At 35.0% G+C, this 18,258-nt stretch overlaps 2 protein-coding genes across 3 annotated transcripts in view; both read right to left on the minus strand.

Annotated features, from left to right (window-relative positions):
- Window positions 1-5,223, minus strand: part of LOC112161722 (cytochrome P450 3A30) — an 11,940-nt gene extending 6,717 nt beyond the window's left edge. The window contains exons 1-6 of one of the 2 annotated variants that reach the window (XM_024297112.2): window positions 4,182-5,213; window positions 4,013-4,106; window positions 2,014-2,066; window positions 1,572-1,671; window positions 698-814; window positions 342-427 (exon numbers count right to left, since the gene is read on the minus strand). In XM_024297112.2, the coding sequence (XP_024152880.2) occupies window positions 342-427; window positions 698-814; window positions 1,572-1,671; window positions 2,014-2,066; window positions 4,013-4,106; window positions 4,182-4,528 (797 nt within the window). In that variant the 5' untranslated portion in view covers window positions 4,529-5,213. Of the gene's footprint in view, window positions 1-341; window positions 428-697; window positions 815-1,571; window positions 1,672-2,013; window positions 2,067-4,012; window positions 4,107-4,181 lie in introns of both variants that reach the window. The other variant, XM_024297113.2, reaches the window with a different exon arrangement.
- Window positions 5,224-5,747: 524 nt separating this feature from the next.
- LOC112161724 (cytochrome P450 3A56) lies at window positions 5,748-16,304 on the minus strand. The gene is made up of 13 exons (XM_024297116.2): window positions 16,148-16,304; window positions 15,964-16,057; window positions 14,325-14,377; window positions 13,973-14,072; window positions 12,325-12,441; window positions 12,117-12,202; window positions 11,884-12,026; window positions 11,680-11,804; window positions 11,436-11,520; window positions 8,443-8,603; window positions 8,133-8,359; window positions 6,167-6,329; window positions 5,748-6,093 (listed from the first exon to the last, which is right to left on the minus strand). The coding sequence occupies exons 1-13, from the start codon at window positions 16,261-16,263 to the stop codon at window positions 6,010-6,012; spliced, it is 1,554 nt and encodes a 517-aa protein (XP_024152884.1). The 5' UTR covers window positions 16,264-16,304; the 3' UTR covers window positions 5,748-6,009.
- Window positions 16,305-18,258: the final 1,954 nt, after the last annotated feature.

The following is an 18,258-nucleotide window of genomic DNA, read 5'->3' on the forward strand; positions in this document are numbered from 1 at the left end:
TGATTGCATACTGCAATCAAACTAATTAGTACTATCAGTTTAGATGAACCTCTTTTATTGTTCGCCTGAGACCCCCAAAATACAACGTTTGCCTCCAGGAACTCAAGATTTCACTCCAAACAATGACCTTTAATTAAATTAAAGATTTGAGTCTACAGCAAAAACCTGCAGAAACTCTTCGACCTTTTCCTCAAAACACAGAACTTGTTGAATGTGTGCTACAAAAGAGGGATCAACAGGTTGAATTTAACCCAAAAAGTGTCTGGGTAAAATGTGCTGAGACTCGAGGTATGATTGTTGAGGTTTAAAGGGTAAAAATGAAAAACCAAGTAACAACTTACCGTTTGACGTCGATGGATTCATTTAAGTTAATTCTCTGAAGTTTATCAACAAGCCGATCGGCATAGCGGGCAACGAAAGGAAAAACCTTGATTGGAAAGACAAAAAAAATGCAGATTCTATAAAACTCTTCTAGTTTTCCTTTAAGTGTAAATCTGATTTTTTTTTTTTTTTAGTTGTAGATGTTTCATAATGTCTCACATTAGTTATGAAATGGTGGGGGGGCTTTTTTGTTTCCAGTTTTACTAAATTAATAGTCGTGCCAAAAGTGAATATATATATATATATATATATATATATATATATATATATATATAATAACTACAGATGTTTTTGTTAAATGAGAAAGGACACCAACCTGCTTCAGTCTTCCGCTGGTAAAACATGGGGAGATCGTGCTGCGAATTCGTTTCCACCTTTCATCTTTAACCGCTGCGACTCCGTTGCCCAGCGGTCCGTCATCGTCAAATAGATTCTGAGAGCAGAAGATGAGAGCGGCGATGTTTAACAGGATAATACTATGATTTAAAATGTTTTCACCATGGACAACAACTACACTTAATGCCTGAAGACAGCCCTAATAATGGAAATAAGAAATCCCAAGAGGCCACTTTTGTCCTTATTTAAAATCAGGAAAAGTTCACTTTGACATTTTATCATTTCATGAAAAATATGAATTTACTTGAATAGGAGCAGCAGGTATCAAGACACAAAAATGGCTTGAATAGTAACATTTATTTAATGTTAACTTAAAAAAAGACATCATGGAAGAAACTAAAATAAGCAAAGAAGCACAAAAGACTTTCAGTTTAACAAAATCTTTAATAGTGTTTATTGTTTAAAGTTACCTTTTGTTTTACAATTTATTAAAGTGTTTATTGTAGTTTTGCGCTTTTAAAATATATATATATATATATATATATATATTTTTTTTTTTCTTTCAATTGTCCTTTGTAGTTATTCGGTTTATAAATAAACAACATTTTTCTTAATTTTTAAAAATCCCAACTAGTCTTTTATTCCTGTATGATCTCAGTTTGTTTTGCAAACGCTGTATCCAGAACCTTTTAATTTTCATACTGATAAAGCAAATTTAAACAATTATCTAAATAAAATGAAATTTTTTGGAATTGAATCATTCATAAAAGTCTAACTTTGCACAAAAGTATCTCCTGACCTCAATATATTAATGATCACAATGGTTATTTTTATCCTATTCTCTGGTTTCTTACCCTGCGGTTTGTAAATGTAGAGTAACACTCCTTCACCAGCACAGCTTTAAGAATCTTTGGATCTGCGATCATCAGCGTGGGTGATCTTCCCTCATAAAGGCTGAAACAGAAATGAAAAAAAATAGAAAACGAATCATAACCATGTTATTGATGTTAATCAAAATTTACGGACATCTTATGTTATTAGTACTGAGTTTAGGCGGAACATTATGATTCATGCAGCTTATCACATGTTGCTTTTGCATAAAGAAGAAAAAAATGTTCCTTAAGTCACATAAAGTCAAATCCAAAATCAGCTAAAAAAAAGTTAAAGACTTCAAGAAAAATGAATATCATTTACACCTTTTATTCATTTTCCTTTTCATATCTTTTTATATCTTCACTGCCACTTTTTAAAACTGAGTTTGGCATCAAATAGATGATAAAGATGCAAACAGCTCACCCCCAAACGTCTCCATACTTGGCCTGACACTCTCGGTTAAAGGCGAACAATCCCTACGAATGACATGACAGGAAATGGCCGTTAGGTCTGCAGTTTATTTGCTAATTCACATTTCTTTATTCGCAGTTTCGCTGATTTTTTTTCAGTAACGTTATTCTTCTAATCTTTGCTGATGCTAATGCTAGCATTAGCTTTGAGACGTGACGCTGCAGAAGATCACCAGTTAAAAGTTGCTTAATTCTTTGTTCACATAATCCCTGTAAACAGAGCAAAAGTCAGACAATTCCAGCGTGTGTGACATTAACGTAAAACTTATTACTGTTTTAATGTTTTCTACTGCGGTCAGTTAGGCGCTGTTAGCTCAGCCGTGTTTCTAACGTTGCTTTTCTTTGTTTTTGTTCATAATCGTGTCCAATTTCTGGGAAAATAAAGGTAAAAAAAATTATCACATTAATTGAAACTGTTGCCAACAAGAGGAAAGTGACAATTTCCACTAATGTTATAAAATACGTTCACCCAGAGATTTTTTTTTTTTTTTTTACTTGGCAGCTCTTAATTTGAAAGCTGAAAATACGTGGCCCGATAGCTGCTCTTAAAATTTTCGCTGAGCCAAACCATTCCTGTTTTTACAATTATTCCCTAAAATATATGAGTCTTTGCTGAAGTTATATTAAATGTGGTCAACATGAATTTCTATCAGCTTTTGTGATGATCGCACTTAAAATAGTGCAAATAATAAAATAGAAGCCATTAGAATAATATCTAGTCAAATGAAAGGTAAATATTTTCAATAAAACCTCAAATATTGGAAGATTATTCAAATATGTATTTAGATTTGTGAAAGATCTAAGACAGGAAATGAAAATACAGTTCGGCAGAACATTCATAAAATAAATATTGTACTTTTTTTTGTTGGAATTGGTAATTTTAACTGCTATTATTTATGTAAAATTGTGTCAAACAGCGTTCAGCTGTCAGCTTTGCTGTTCTAAATGCGAACACCGGAAGTAATGGCCTTGTCGCCATTTTGTCTGACCTTACCGGGAAAAGGGTCTGTGCTAGGTTTATAATCAATAAATTAACCATAAAATTAAGTTGATGTCAATAACAAACTAATATATTTGTCGTAACTATTTATTCATCTTTATTTTTCATTTTTATAACATTTATTTTTAAACAGCTAGAGCTCATCATGACATCTGGATCTCTCAGGTTTCCTTTCCTTTTGTGTTTTTTCTGGTTTTCACCTTAAAATTCTTGGTCTAAAAATCGTTTTTGATTTCTTTATTTTGATGGCATAGACCAGGGGGCTCAGACTCCAGGTCTCGAGGGCCGGCAAGCAGATTTAAAACAAACAAACAAACAAAAACAAAAAAAACATGCAGGACACTGGTCCTCAAGGTCAGGAATTATAAAATTATGTTTTTTGGACATTAATCTTTGAATTTGACTGTTTTTGACATAATTTTAAACTTTATTTTTTTTCCACCGCGTCCGTGACGTTTATATGTGTGTGAAGTTCCTACAGAAATATATTAATAATATTAAATGAATTCATATTTATTTAATTTTATTAATGTATTTTAGCATTATATATTATCATGTTAATTATTAATCTTAGATATAATTTTAGCATTTATTAATATATTCTTATATTATATATTCGCATTATAATATTAAACATTTTCCAAACAAGGTCAGCGCTCAGCTAATCAAATTATGTGACGTCACTATGTCGCGCTCATGGGAAGTGTAGTTAATTACTCCCGGCGCGATACGCTGAATATGTGGGTGCTAAAAACAAATAAACCAACCTAAAATATATTAAAACATCACGACAAACTGAAAACTATTTTTCAACACAAATAATTAAACTTTAGCACACATTTGGAGGTTGTTATTTCAGAGCCGTTCATAAATACATACCAAATAACATGTAACATATATTTAATCTTTCGTTTATATTTTGTTATTGTTGTTTAATCTCCAGTTTGTTTACCTTCATTTGTTGCGGGACGGTTCCGACAAAAGGCAGAGGCATCGGTCCGGGAATGCCGAGGCTTTTGAAAACCCTGTACGGCCACAGTCCATAACTACCGAGGAGAAAATAGGCTACAACCTTTTGATATTCAAACAAAACAAACAAACAGTTTTCTCTTCAGACTTACAGTATGAGGACGGTGAAAAAGACAACCAGCAAAGTCCAAGTGGTTGCAGAAAAAGTCCAAAACATTTCGACTCTGAGACAATAACTAACGAGGTTGACGAATGAAGTCAAATTAAGGAAGAGTCGATATAAAAAGCTGCGCGGATTTATAGAAATAACCCGCAATCTGTGAAATATTGCGCAGTTTTGTTGATTTTGTTCAAACCGAACAGCCTGAATGTCTTTCAGTAGAGTGTAGTTACAACTGCTGCCGCTAGAGGGAGGTGTTCTGGCACTATTAACATTGTTATCGCCCCTTTGACCATTTACCTCCAACACAAAGTTCCTTTTTGCTGCAGATAAGTCCATCTTTTGACTGATAATTTTACTCTGAAATATCTGTTTCTACTTGGGGATCATGACAGCTGTTGATGATATATTATTTATTATTTATTTTTGCATTAAGTTGACATGGATATGGATGGGCCATTGGAAAAGTGTAGAACTATCAGATTTTTTTTCACTTAATATAGGACAAATACTTACCAATTCTTTACATTTACATTTTAAGGATGTGTGTTGTTGCGATGGACCCTTAAACTCCACCAACCCAGCCCCGCACAGTTCCTGTGAAATTCTGGTCCGTTTTACTTCCCACACAGACTCCTGGATTAACTCTAATCTTCATTGCATAAAAGCTATAGGTGTTGTCAGCTATAACATTGTTGAGGGATAACTGGTCTTACAAGGTAATTTAAAAAAAAAATGAAAAAATGAAACGTCACACTCTTTAAGGTCTCCATCCCACAAACCAAATATTCAGTCGTATTTCTCTGGATTTAAAAAATGAAAAAGACAAAAATCTCCTTTAATCTCATTTTAAGTTTTTTTGTTCTCCTCAGGAATGTGTGACCATTCACATTCCAGAAAAATGGATTGTTGGTGACTGTTTTATCCCAAATATGAGTCTGTGTGTTGTCTTGTAGCCTCATAATGAACTGGCAACCTGTTCCATACCTTCATCCAACGGTAGCTGGGATAGGCCCCAGCAACGCTAAAAGGATTTAGCTCACTTGGAGACTTGATGGATGGATATTTTCATTCCTGTCATCGAGAAAATTTGTTTTAAATTTTAAAAGAAAAATATATTTATTTCACACTACTAAAAATATTTTTCACATGGCATGTTTACATATGAAATAAGTAAATAAATTGTTTAGAAATGCTTGTATTGCAGAGCAACATTAGACATTTGTTTCTAATCTGAGATGTTGAAAGGATTATAAATTATGGGAATACAGTAGCCTGTCTTCTTTCTCTACCATAAGACAGAAATCTTAAAACTTCAACATCCCGAGAAATAAAATCAAATCTTCAAATGTAAAAACTTTTCTTTAAATAAGAAAAAAAATTCTGTGAGTGAGGTAGAATTGCCTTACCAAAAATTATTATTTTTTTAGAAAAAATTACTATCACCAAGACTCATCTTCTTAAACTTAAATTATTTTGCCAATTTAAGAATATTTTTTTTTTTGCAAGAAATTTTTTATTTTTGTTTTCTGGACACCAAGAAACACTTATAAACAGATGTTTTTGAGCTTTTAATAAAAATCAGAGTATTTGAAAAACAGCAGATCTCCAGGTTTAATGAAAAGTGTCATTGTTGGCACAGCACATCTAGAGTAGTGAATTCTCAAATTGTAGATATTTTTATTTAATTTTCAAAAAGTCAAATACATTTAGTACTTTTTTAAGTACAAATATTAAGTGCATTCCAGTATTAAACTTAACACATTAAATGTCACTTCAAGAAAAAAGTTCGTAATTGAATCCCTTTCGAGGATTGCCGTCTATTTGGATTCCTTTTTTCTAGGAACAAATTTCAGTTTTACTGGTTTGATGGGTTGAAACTGCCAATTAAACAGCAGTGGAATCTGAAGGAAACAGATGAGAGAGGATGTTAGTATGAACACTGAACTCAGGACTGAGGGAAAACCAATGTCTCACCAAGGTGTCCTTGCATGTTTCCACAGAGTATCTCTGCAGCAGACGCACGATGATCATCTTCATCATGAGGACGGCGAACCGCATCCCGACACAGTTCCGAGGGCCCAGACCAAAAGGCATGTACGCGTACGGGTTCAGCTCGCCTTCGTTTTCTTTACTGAATCTGCAGAGGATTTAAAAACATTTCTTTTAGGCCAGGGGACCCCAAACTACAGCCCGCGGGATGGATCTGACCCTCCTTTTTCCAGTTTTTAAGGCTAATTTAGCTAACATTTCAACTGCATGCTAGCTGTTTTGACTAATATAGGCTTTTTTCACTTTTTTTAGGCTAATTTGGCTAATTTTTTAGCTTCATGCTAGCTGTTTTGGCTAAATTAGACATTTGGTCTATTTTTCTAGGCTAATTTAGTATTTTAACTGCATGCTAGCTGTTTTGCCTAATTCAGGCTTTTTTCACATTTTTAGGCTAATTTGGCTAATATTTTAGCTTCATGCTAACCGTTTTGGATAAATTAGACATTTGTCTTATTTTTTTAGGCTAATTTGGGATTTGGCTAATATTTTGGCTACATGCTAGCTGTTTTGGGTAATTTAGACATTTTTAAAGTTTTCTAGGCTAATTTAGTATTAAGCTAATATTTTAACTGCATGCTAGCTGTTTTGGCTAATTCAGGTTTTTTTCACATTTTTAGGCTAATATTTTAGCTTCATGCTAGCCGTTTTGGCTAAATTAGACATTTGTCTTATTTTTTTAGGCTAATTTGGCATTTAGCTAATATTTCAGCTACATGCTAGCTGTTTTGGCTAATTTAGACATTTTTAAGTTTTCTAGGCTAATTTAGCATTAAGCTAATGTTTTAACTGCATGCTAGCTGTTTTCCCTTATTCAGGCTTTTTTCACATTTTTTTGGCTAATTTGGCTAATATTTTAGCTTCATGCTAGCCGTTTTGGATAAATTAGACATTTGTCTTAATTTTTTAGGCTAATTTGGGATTTAGCTAATATTTTGGCTACATGCTAGCTGTTTTGGGTAATTTAGACATTTTTAAAGTTTTCTAGGCTAATTTAGTATTAAGCCAATATTTTAACTGCATGCTAGCTGTTTTGGCTAATTCAGGTTTTTTCACATTTTTTAGGCTAATATTTTAGCTTCATGCTAGCAGTTTTGGCTAAATTAGACATTTGTCTTGTTTTTAGGCAGATTTGGCATTTAGCTAATATTTTGGCTACGTGCTAGTTGTTTTGGCTAATTTAGACATTTTTAAAGTTTTCTAGGCTAATTTAGCATTAAGCTAATAATTTAACAGCATGCTAGCTGTTTTGGCTATTTTTTACCTTTTTATGTTTTTAGGCTAATTTGGCTAACATTTTAGCTCTATGCTAGCTGTTTTGCCTAAATTAGACATTTATTTTAGTTCTTTTAGGCTAATTTGGTATTCGGCTGATATTTTAGCTACATTCTAGCTGTTTTGGCTAATTTCAGCTTTTTTCAGTTTTTTAGACTGTTTTGAAGTTTATCTAATATTTCAGTTACATGTTAGCTGTTTTCGGTAATTTAGAATTTTTTGAGTTTTTTTAAAATATTTCAGCTAGCTATTAGCTTCCACTATCAAGTTTAGTGTTTTCAGCTATCAGCTTCAGTGTTTTTAGCCAACAACCTAAGCATCTTCAGCTCATAATACCTCCCAGGTAATGCTATGTATCTTGTTTTTAAAATGTTTTAGCATTATTTTTTCTGTGAAGATTACAGAAATGTATTATTTAAAATTTGATCACATGTGGCTTTCTGGAAAACCATAAATGTTTATGTTTAGGCTGTGATTGATACACTTCTTGTTTTGTCCTACAAACCGACCCTGGCCCCACATCAGAGAAGAAAACACTTATGTGGCCCTCAAAAGAAAAAGTTTGGGGACCCCTGAAGTTAGGCTACTGTCACAACATCAATCAGTAGTTTTGCTTCACCTCTCTGGCCTGAAGAGCTCGGGTGAGCTCCAGAACCGTGGATCCTTGTGTAAGAGATAAAGAGGAATCCCAACCACCATTCCCTCAGGGATGGTGAAGCCGTGAGTCTCTATAGTCATTTTGCACTCCCTGTCCAGCCGAGGTGCAATAGGATACAAACGCAACGTCTCATTAATGACCTGGTCCAGGTACTCCAGATCGTTAAGGTCCTCATAGGAAACGGAATTCTACGAAGATGAGAATAAAAAAATCTAAATGAATCAGAAAGAAGTTTAATTTGTTGCTAGAAACTTTTAAAGATCAGACGAACATTTTTCTGCAGGATGGAATCGATTTCTTGCTGCAAAGTGTTCATTACGTCGGGGTTTGTGGCCAGACAGTAAAAGATGTAGGACAGGGCGGTGCTGGTCGTATCGTAGCCCCCTACGATGAAGCCAAAAGCCTGGGAAATTATCTCGTTTTCAGTCAAACCTTGAGATAAAAAAAGAAAAAAAAATACAGTTTAGAAAGGGTTGTCAGGATTCTGTGCTCAGGTTTCGTCATGTTCTGTTTTCTCCGTCAGTCAGGTGAACTTCTGAAATTTCTGATGTGGTTATCACCTCCAACCTTGGAACCACCTCCTTGCATCTCTATTTATTCGAACCATTTAATCTACTCATTAATAATCTAACATCATTGGGATATTATTACATGTATTTTTGTTTTTACTTCCTCATTACATCTGAGTCTTACTTTTGCTAAAATAAAAAAAAAAACAAAAACATTTTGAACAAATTTTCCTCATATTTAGTATCTGATTTGTTATTTCTGATGGATTTTCATTCGAATAAAAATTGTTATTGCTTCTGTGACCGTTTACCTCCAACACAAAGTTCACTGATGTTGCTGATAAGTTCAGCCTTTCGCTGATAAGGAGAAAACAGTGTTTAGGTTGGCTGCAGCTCTCACAAGTATTGCTACAATCAGTCAAAAGCCTCCAGCTCTGTAAAAAGTAAAAATAATTTGATGATTTTAAAGTGTAACTCTGATCATATTTGGATTTATTTTAGAAGCAGTTAGTAGCCAAAATAACCATAAAAAAACCCTAAAATGTTGTTTTAAAGAACATAGTTACTGCAGAGCTACATTAGAAATTCACCTCTGAGTTGTGGGCGGGACTAGTGGTGCAGAGTAAGCTCGCCCCCTTCCCATCATCCATCTGTTTACACTCTCCCACTAGCTTACAGCCCCAAAACAGCGACAAAAATGGCGATCAATATCAGAGTTATCTATCGGTACAGTTTTGATCCAGGAGAGGAAACAAAGACGTACATGGATCTAAAATGCCTTTTTTTTTGTCTGTTCCTGATTCATTGCAAATTAAATAAATACATATTCAGAAATGAAATTTGAAGCGTAATTTTCTTTCCATATGTTGTCAATCATTAGAAAAATTCTCCAAAAACACACTGAAAACACCAAAAACAAATTTTTTATTGGAGTGAGTCTTTAAAGTTAAAGACACTTGTTGAACAAAATTGTCTTTTGTATATCATAAAAAAAAAAAAAAACATTCTGAAACCTCGTTTCCACTGAGCAGTCCCGTAAGGTGCGGTACAGTCCGCTTCAATCCAGTATTTTGAGCGTTCCCATTGTTAAATAGACACATTAAAACCACATGTGTCAAAGTCAAGGCCCGGGGGCCGGATCTGGCCCTCCGGGTAATTCTATCGGCCCTCCAGATCATTTTATTATATTATTATTAATATCTCAATGTTATCTTGTGCTCATTTCTAACTTGTATAATTTTTAAAAAATGTATTTTCCTGGAGTGTAAAATATTTAATGTTATTAAAGGTTTAAGTTAATTTATTCTGGAATAAATTCTCTTTTTATTCATAATTATGTTAAAAAGTTACGATTTTAAAGTTTTAAAAATTGGCATTGTGCTAACTTTTTGGACTATTTTGGCATTTATTACGTTTTTTAGGCTAGTTTGCAGTTTAGTTAATATTTCAGTTACATTCTAGCTGTTTTGACTAATTTAAGCTTTTTTTCTGTTTTTTAGGATATTTTGAAGTTTAGCTGTTTTCAGTTACATGCTAGTGGTTTTGGCTGACCTATGATTTTTTTTGTTTGTTTTTTTTAAGCTAATTTGGAATTTAGCTAATATTTAAGCTGGCTATTAGCTTCAGTGTTTTTAGCTATCAATTTCAGCATTTTCAGCTATCAGCACGAGCACCTTCAGCGGCCAAATTCAGCCTCCAGCGTTCACAGATAATGCTATGTATCTAGTTCATAATTATTTCAAAAAGTTGGAGTTTTGAAGTTTTAAAAATTTGCATTGTCCTAGCTTTTAAGACTATTTTGGCATTTACTAAGATTTTTTAGGGTATTTTTGAGTTTAGCTAATATTTCAGCTTCATGCTAGCTGTGTTGGCTAATTTAGGCTTTTTTCAGTTTTTTAGAATATTTTGAAGTTTAGCTATTTTCTCAGTTACATGCTAGCTGTTTTGGCTGACCTAAGATTTATTTATTTATTTAAAATTTTTAAAGCTAATTTAGCATTTAGCTAATGTTTAAGTTGGCTATTAGCTTTTTCAGCTAACAATTTCAGCATCTTCAGCTATCAGCACTAGCATCTTCAGGGGCCAAATTCATCTTACAGCATTCGCACTACCATTATCGAAAGTAATGTTATATATCTAGTTCATAATTATGTTAAAAAGTTATGGTTTTAAAAATGTCGTTTTAGTGTGTTCATTAAATGTTTATCCTGTTCAGCCCACCACCAAAGTTGTGTTTTGGATTTTGGTCCCCTGTGCGATTGAGTTTGACACCCCCTTCATTAAGCAGTTCCAACCCGTACCTCTTGAGGGCCTCCATCTGTTGTAGGTCCAAAAAACAAATAGAATGTGACGGTTTGGGTGGAGTTGCTGTAGCCAACCGACGATTGGCAGAAAGGGATGACGACCAATATAGCGCCAAGCTAGCGATTCTTCTTATCCACCCACAAACTTCTTTGAAACAACATTAAATTCCTGTTTTAAACAATGTACACAAAGTAAAGAAAGAGAAAGACGAGGAGGACCTCCATTGTTGTTGCTTTTCTAGTGGTCAATGACACGCTTGCGCTCTAACAAACAAACCGTTCAGTGGCAGCGAGGCTTAACTGAGTTAAACGCTCGACAAAATCAACTTGACCTGACCGAACTACTCCGGACTGCTCGGTGGAAACGAGGCTTTAAAGACTTAAGGAGACAATATTCTAATTAGAGTCTGTGAAAGTAGAATTCAAACATGATCTCACATGTGAAAGCTCACCTTTACTTGGCTGTGGTTGACCGTTCTTTATCTCTGCGTCTGGTATCTCACTCTCAATTAACACTTGCAGAAAGTCTGGTCGATTCTACATTTGTACACAAATAAAGAACTCATCAACTAAACACAAGCTCCTTTTTTTCCACCCATTATTTTGCAAAAACAGTGCAGTTTCTCACACAGAACACATTTCAACATCCCCATCTTTATGTAATTTTTTTTCATTTGATATTAGATAAATCCTTACCACTTTTCCTCTTTTATGCTGATCTTTTAGATTTCTGATGATGCCAATGAAGAATTCCACATTGGCTGAGGGCAGAGTTTCAATGTTGAAGAGCTTGAGCAGAAGACCCCCAAAGGGAATAATTGCTACAAAAGACAACAATCCTCATTATTTGAGATTAAACCAGATCAGAAAAAGACAGCTGAACAAGTAAACGCCATTTACATCTTAAAATTATTGGCAAAAAATTAAAGCGTGTAGCTTTCTGAGCCTGAATGTTAATGGGGTCATCTGGGTTGTTGATGCAGTCTGGGTCCACGCTGAAAGACGAGCTGGCCACAACATCCAAAGTATATGGAGCCACAAATCTGGAAACATGTATTATATCTGCGTTATACACAAGGGGGAAATTTATTAAATTAATTTAAAATGAAAGCACTGAAAAATTACCAACATACTGTCTGATATTAATGGTTTCGTTTAAATGTTTTTCTCCAAGTTTTTCAACAAGTCGATCTGCATAGCGAGATATAATGGAGAAAACCTTGAGGAGGAGGGAAGGGATACATAAGTTATCAAACTTCACTGTATTTTTGTTACATTTCCTGAAATATGTTGCTTGAAATGACACAAATTTAAACAGCATAAGCTGCGTAAGCCAAACACCTGTTTGAGCCTTCCGCTGGTGAAGCACGGAGACATCGAGCTGCGGATTCGTTTCCACTTTTCATCTTTAGCGGCAGCAACTGCGTCACTCAAAGGTCCGTCCCCCACGAAAAAATCCTAAGAAACAAAATGGAACAATCATAAGTATTATGTGGGAATATGTGGTCCTCTAAAATGTTCATCTAGTTTTTGTTCAACCTCATTGTAGTTCAGGAGTGTCAAACTCAATCCTACAAGGGTCCAAATCCAAAACACACCTTAGGTCACGGCCTGAACAGGATAAACATTTATTGGACACTCAAAAACTAATTTTTTTACTTTAAATCCATAACTTTTGGATATATGAACACAGTAGATGTATAGAATTACCTGCGATAATGCTAGTGTGAATGCTGTAAGCTGAATTTGGCCGCTGAAGATGCTAGTGCTGATAGCTGAAGGTGCTGAAATCGATAGGTAAAAACACTGAAGCTGACAAAAAAATGTTAGCTAAATGCCATATTAGCCTAAAAAACAAACAAAAAAAAACTTAGGTTAGCCAAAAACAGCTAGCATGAAGCTGAAATTTTAGCTGAATGCCAAATTAACCTAAAAAAAAGTAAAAAAAATACATTAGCCAAAACAGCTAGTGTGACGCCGAAATTTTAGCTAAATTCCAAACAGCCTAAAAAAAATGAAAAAGCCTAAATTAACCCAAACAGCTAGCATGTAGCTAAAATATTAGCTAAATTCCAAATTAGCCTGAAAAATCTTAGTAAATACCAAAATAGTCCAAAAAGCTAGCAGAATACCAATTTAAAAACTTTGAAACTGTAAGTTTTTAACATAACTATGACTAATAAAAAGGCAGAAATATTATTCCAGAATAAATCAACTCAAACATTAAATAACTAATTTAGGTATTCTTCAGTTTTTTTTTGTGGCCGTTTTGGAGTTTAGCTGATATTTCAGGTTCATGCTAGATGTTTTGGCTAATTTAGACTTTTTTATTTTGTTTTTGTTTTTTGGCTATTTTGGAGTTTGGCAAATATTTCAGCAACATACTAGCTATTTTGGCTAATTCGTGCAGTTATTTTTATTTTTTTAGGGGGTTTTTGGAGTTAGGCTAATATTTACCCGCTAGCTGTCTGGCTAATTTAGGCTTTTTTCAGGTTTTAGAATATTTTGAAGTTTTTTTCAGCTACATGCTAACTGTTTTGGCTAAGCTAAGTTGTTATTTTTAAAGTTTTTATTTTAGTTTACTCTTTCGTTAGTATTTTAGCTGGCTTTCAGCATCAGCGTTTTCAGCTATCAGCTTCAGCGTTTTTAGCTATAAATTTCAGGATCTTCATCTATCAGCACTGGCATCTTCAGCGGCCAAATTGAGCTTACAGCATTCACACTAGGCAATGCTATAGTTCATAATTAAGTTAAAAAGTTACGGCTTTAAAGTTTAAAAAATTTAATTTCAATGTGTTCAATAAATGTTTATCTTGTTCGGCCCGTGACCTAAGGTGTGTTTTGTGGGATTAATTTTGACACCCCTGGTCTAAATTAAGTTAAACTTTTTGTGTGGGGGGGGGGGGGCTACACCAGGGAGACCTGACTTGTGATGTATGAGCCTCATCACCATAATGAACTAAGTTGGTTAGAGCCTCTAATCTCTTACCCTGCGGTTTGTAAATGCTGAGTAGCATTCTTTCACCATCACTGTTTTAATAATCTCAGGGTCTGCAACCATTAGGACTGGTTGTCGTCCTTCAAATACTCTAAAAAGGAAAATGAAAGAGAAGCTTGACTTATTAATCTGAGCAAAATACAGATCACAAATTATAAAAACCACTAATGTACCAAAGACATACAAGCATCTTAATTTCACTTTGCTAATCCTAATATTAAGTAAATACTACATTCCTTCATTGGTGGTTTTAGTCTTTTTTGTTTACAATAAAAATCAACTTTAATTTAATGTTATCATAAATAATTTATTTTTGACTATCAACAATCATGCATTTACTCACCCCCAGACATCTCCATACTTGGCCTGGCATTCACGGTCAAATTCGAAGAATCCCTGTTGCAAATAAAAATATGTAAGATCATTTAAGAAAAACAGAAATTTTGCTTTTATCAACCATTTAACACCAGAACTCCAGTGTTTAGTTTTTGATTCACTGTAACTTTTCAACTGTTAACTTCTGAAGGAGAAGTGTTGGAGCCGCTTTTCTCCTTTAGAATCTGTTGGAATGATCATGTTAACCGTTTAAAAGTTAAAGTGTGTTAAAGATTTTGTGTTTAGGCGTCACCAATGACGCCTCAGGTGTTAAAGGGTTAAAGACAAAATACAAAAAAAGAGAAAATATGAAAGTGCTAACAGATGATTTGTTTTCTTGCATTTTGAATTTTTGAAAAAAAATCTCACTAGCTCGCTAGCTTTATACAGTAGAGCTTGCTAGCTTCCTACAGCGACACTTGCTAGTTGACTACAGAGGATCTTGCTAGCATGCTACAATGAAGCTTGCTAGGTGGCCACAGTGGAGCTTGCTAGCATGCTACAGTAGAGCTCACTAGCATGTTACAGAGGAGCTCATCAGCATGTTACAGAGGAACTTGCTAGCTAGCTCGCTAACTCGCTACAGTGGAGCTCGCTAGCATGCTACAGTGGAGCTCACTAACATGTTACAGAGGACCTTGCTAGCATGCTACAGAGGAGCTCACCAGCATGTTACAGAGGAACTTGCTAGCTATCTCGCTAACTCGCTACAGTGGAGCTCACTAACATGTTACAGAGGACCTTGCTAGCATGCTACAATGAAGCTTGCTAGGTGGCCACAGTGGAGCTCGCTAGCATGCTACAGTAGAGCTCATTAGCATGCTACAGCAGAGCTCGTTAACTCGCTACAGTGGAGCTCACTAGCATGCTACAGTGGAGCTTGCTAGCATGCTACAGCGGAGCTCACTAGCATGTTACAGAGGAGCTCGCTAGTTTGCTACAGCCGAGCTCGCTAACTCGCTACGGTGGAGCTCGCTAGCATGCTACAGTGGAGCTCGCTAGCATGCTACAGAGGAGCTCGCTAGCATGCTACAGAGGAGCTTGCTAGCATGCTACAGTTAATCTTACTAACTTTCTACAGTGGAGTTCGCTAGCATGCTACAGCTCGCTTGCTCGATACAACAGAGCTCACTAACTCAATTAAGCAGAGCTGGCTAGCACTCTATGCTGTCCACCAGGCAGCTGGCTAGCGCAGCGAGCTAACCTACTGAGTCCACTTAAGCCAATGTGGGCAAACACAGCTGGGGTCACCACAGGAATTGCGGACAAACCCCATCAGGATCCACATTTTCTGCCACTTTTAAACCAATTGGGGCCCACTTGGCCTTGCTGGGTGGATATTTACTCCATGCCGTGTATTTTTTTCATGTAATTTAGCACATATTTGGGCGAACTTGTACATAGATGTATTGCTTGTCAGATTGTAAATAGTTTTGGATAATAATGTGTCTTCAGTATTACTGCTCTTTAAATTTTAGTTTCTGTTTTTCACTGAGGAAATTATTAATTTTAAAAATAAAAGCGTTGTATAAGGAGAACAAATTTAATTTCATGGTAATTTTTAATAAAAAAGGAAAACTCTGTGAACACTGTTAGTAACTATTTACCTTTCCTTGTTGCGAGAGATTTCCGACATAGGGCCGAGGCACTGGTCCGGATATGCCTATATTTTTGAAAGTCCTAAAAGGCCAGATTCCAAAGCTGTAATTAAGGAGAAAAACAAATTGTAGATGGCAGTTAGGGAAAGTTTTCTTTAGAGGAGGAGGATCAATACTGAACCAGAACACTCACAGTAACAAGATGGTGAAAAAGAGAGCCAGCAACGTCCACGTGGTTGCAGAAAATATGAACAACATTGTGGCCTGGACAGCGTCTACATGTGTAATGAGGCTGCATGATAAAAACATGGTTTATAGGAGGCGTTTTAGAGGCTGGTCAAAGGTCAGCTCATATCTGATAGAACTTTTGCACAGTTGGATAAATGATGTTGGTTCAGATTTGCAGGTAAAAAGTGACAATTTCTTCACATTTCCTGAACAAAAAGTAAGTTTATTAGTCGATTGGGGCGAAAGGACGCTTTTTCTTCTAAATGGCTGATGTGTCTTATTGTTGTGTCGCAACCCTTCAAAATAAAAGCATCTTGATCTAGAGCAGCTTCTTACAAACCAAAACCCAGTCCCACTTACATTTTTATTTATTATTATGTGACCAATCAGCCATTCATTTATAAAATGCTGCTTTTATATCTTAATAATGATTCAATTATAAAAACTTTATTTCTTTATTTTTAAAAGCAGCACATACAAGTTCCTTTCAAAATAAAATACCCTCTGCGTTAAATAAGAGAGCAGATTTGACCCTCTTAAATTAAAAATGCAACATTGCCTTTTTTTATCTTTATGTCGAGAACTTATGCAACACATATTAGAATATGTGATTAATCCAACCAACACATTAAATATTTAATCAAACTGTTCTTTAAAACCAAAATAAGAAACTCCTTTGTACTTGTTATTTTTACTATTATGATAAACAAATTATTGCTTTTGTGTATCAATAAAGCTTAAACAGAATAATTTCTTTTTTTTTATAAATATGAAATCAGTTATAACTTTTGACATGACTCCCTTTCAAACAAAAGACATCTCAATGCAGCAAATGTTGTATTAGGTAGTTTAATGTCAGCAGTGATAATAAAAAGAAAGACGATATACATTTTATTTCATATATTTTGGTACAAACTCATCACTTAACTATATTAAAATAAATCAGAGCTAATTAGTGACTCTTACTATATTTTTCAGACCATATGGCACAATTAAAACCCTTGAAACAGTCTGCTTTATGACCATAAAGTGTGTGTGTATATCCTGATTGTGCTTACTGACCTTGAATTCGGTGGTATAAGGCGTTCTGTCAAAATCTTTTACTATGAAGTTGTAGCGCTTAATTGATTGTTGGAGAATTGTGGGTAGTTTAGTCTGGAGGAACCTGGTGGAGGAATATTCTTCAAATGTTTGTGAATGACTCGAATTAAGTTTGTTTTTATTAAAAACATTTCAAATTTCTTCTACCAAAGAGCCACAATGATCCACATGTGCTAGCATCCCCTGTGTTAGCACAAATACTCAATTGAACATTTTGTCTGCTTACAGCACGTGTCAAAGTCAAGGACCGGGGGCCGGATCCAGCCCGCTGGATGATTATATCAGGCCCGCTAGCTGGCTGTTCCAATTAAATCAAGGCTCCCTAACCTCCTAACCTTAACCCGGTACCAACCCGCATCGGTACCAGACACCGGTTTGGTACTGATGTGGTACCAGATGTGAATCAGGCTAGGATTAGGGTACCGGTACCTACCGCGTCTCGAGGTTTGGCCCACATTATATAATTACATTTTTAAAGTTTAAAAATGTAGTTTTAGAGTTTTCCATAAATGTTTATATAAATGTTTATCCTATTCGGCCCACGACCTGAGGTGTGTTTTGGATTTTGGCCCCTTGTGGGATTGTCTTTGACACCCCTGCCTTATAGAATACATCCGTGGACAACTGTTGCCTTTTAATCATTTTGTAACCATTTAGCTTGATATTTCCCTTAACTGACAGTGAAAGTATTATCTTGTGTATTTTTAAGCTGCTATAAATTGTAGATTTTATACTTCATTTTAGCTGCAGATCTACTTGTGGAAGTACTGTTATTTCATCAGCTGCAGATTGAATTCATTTGATTTTTGGAAACTTTAATCTGCATTTGGAGCCAAGGATTAAAAAGTACATTATTTTTGACAATTGGATAACCTGTCAGTGATGATACTGTCCACTCCACCATGAAATCTGTTGTAGGCTACTTCATTGAAGTTCTGATAATTATTCTTTTTTGTTTCACTAAAGTCAACTGTT

This window comes from Oryzias melastigma, linkage group LG15 (assembly GCF_002922805.2).
Source record: "Oryzias melastigma strain HK-1 linkage group LG15, ASM292280v2, whole genome shotgun sequence".
Lineage (NCBI taxonomy): Eukaryota > Metazoa > Chordata > Actinopteri > Beloniformes > Adrianichthyidae > Oryzias > Oryzias melastigma.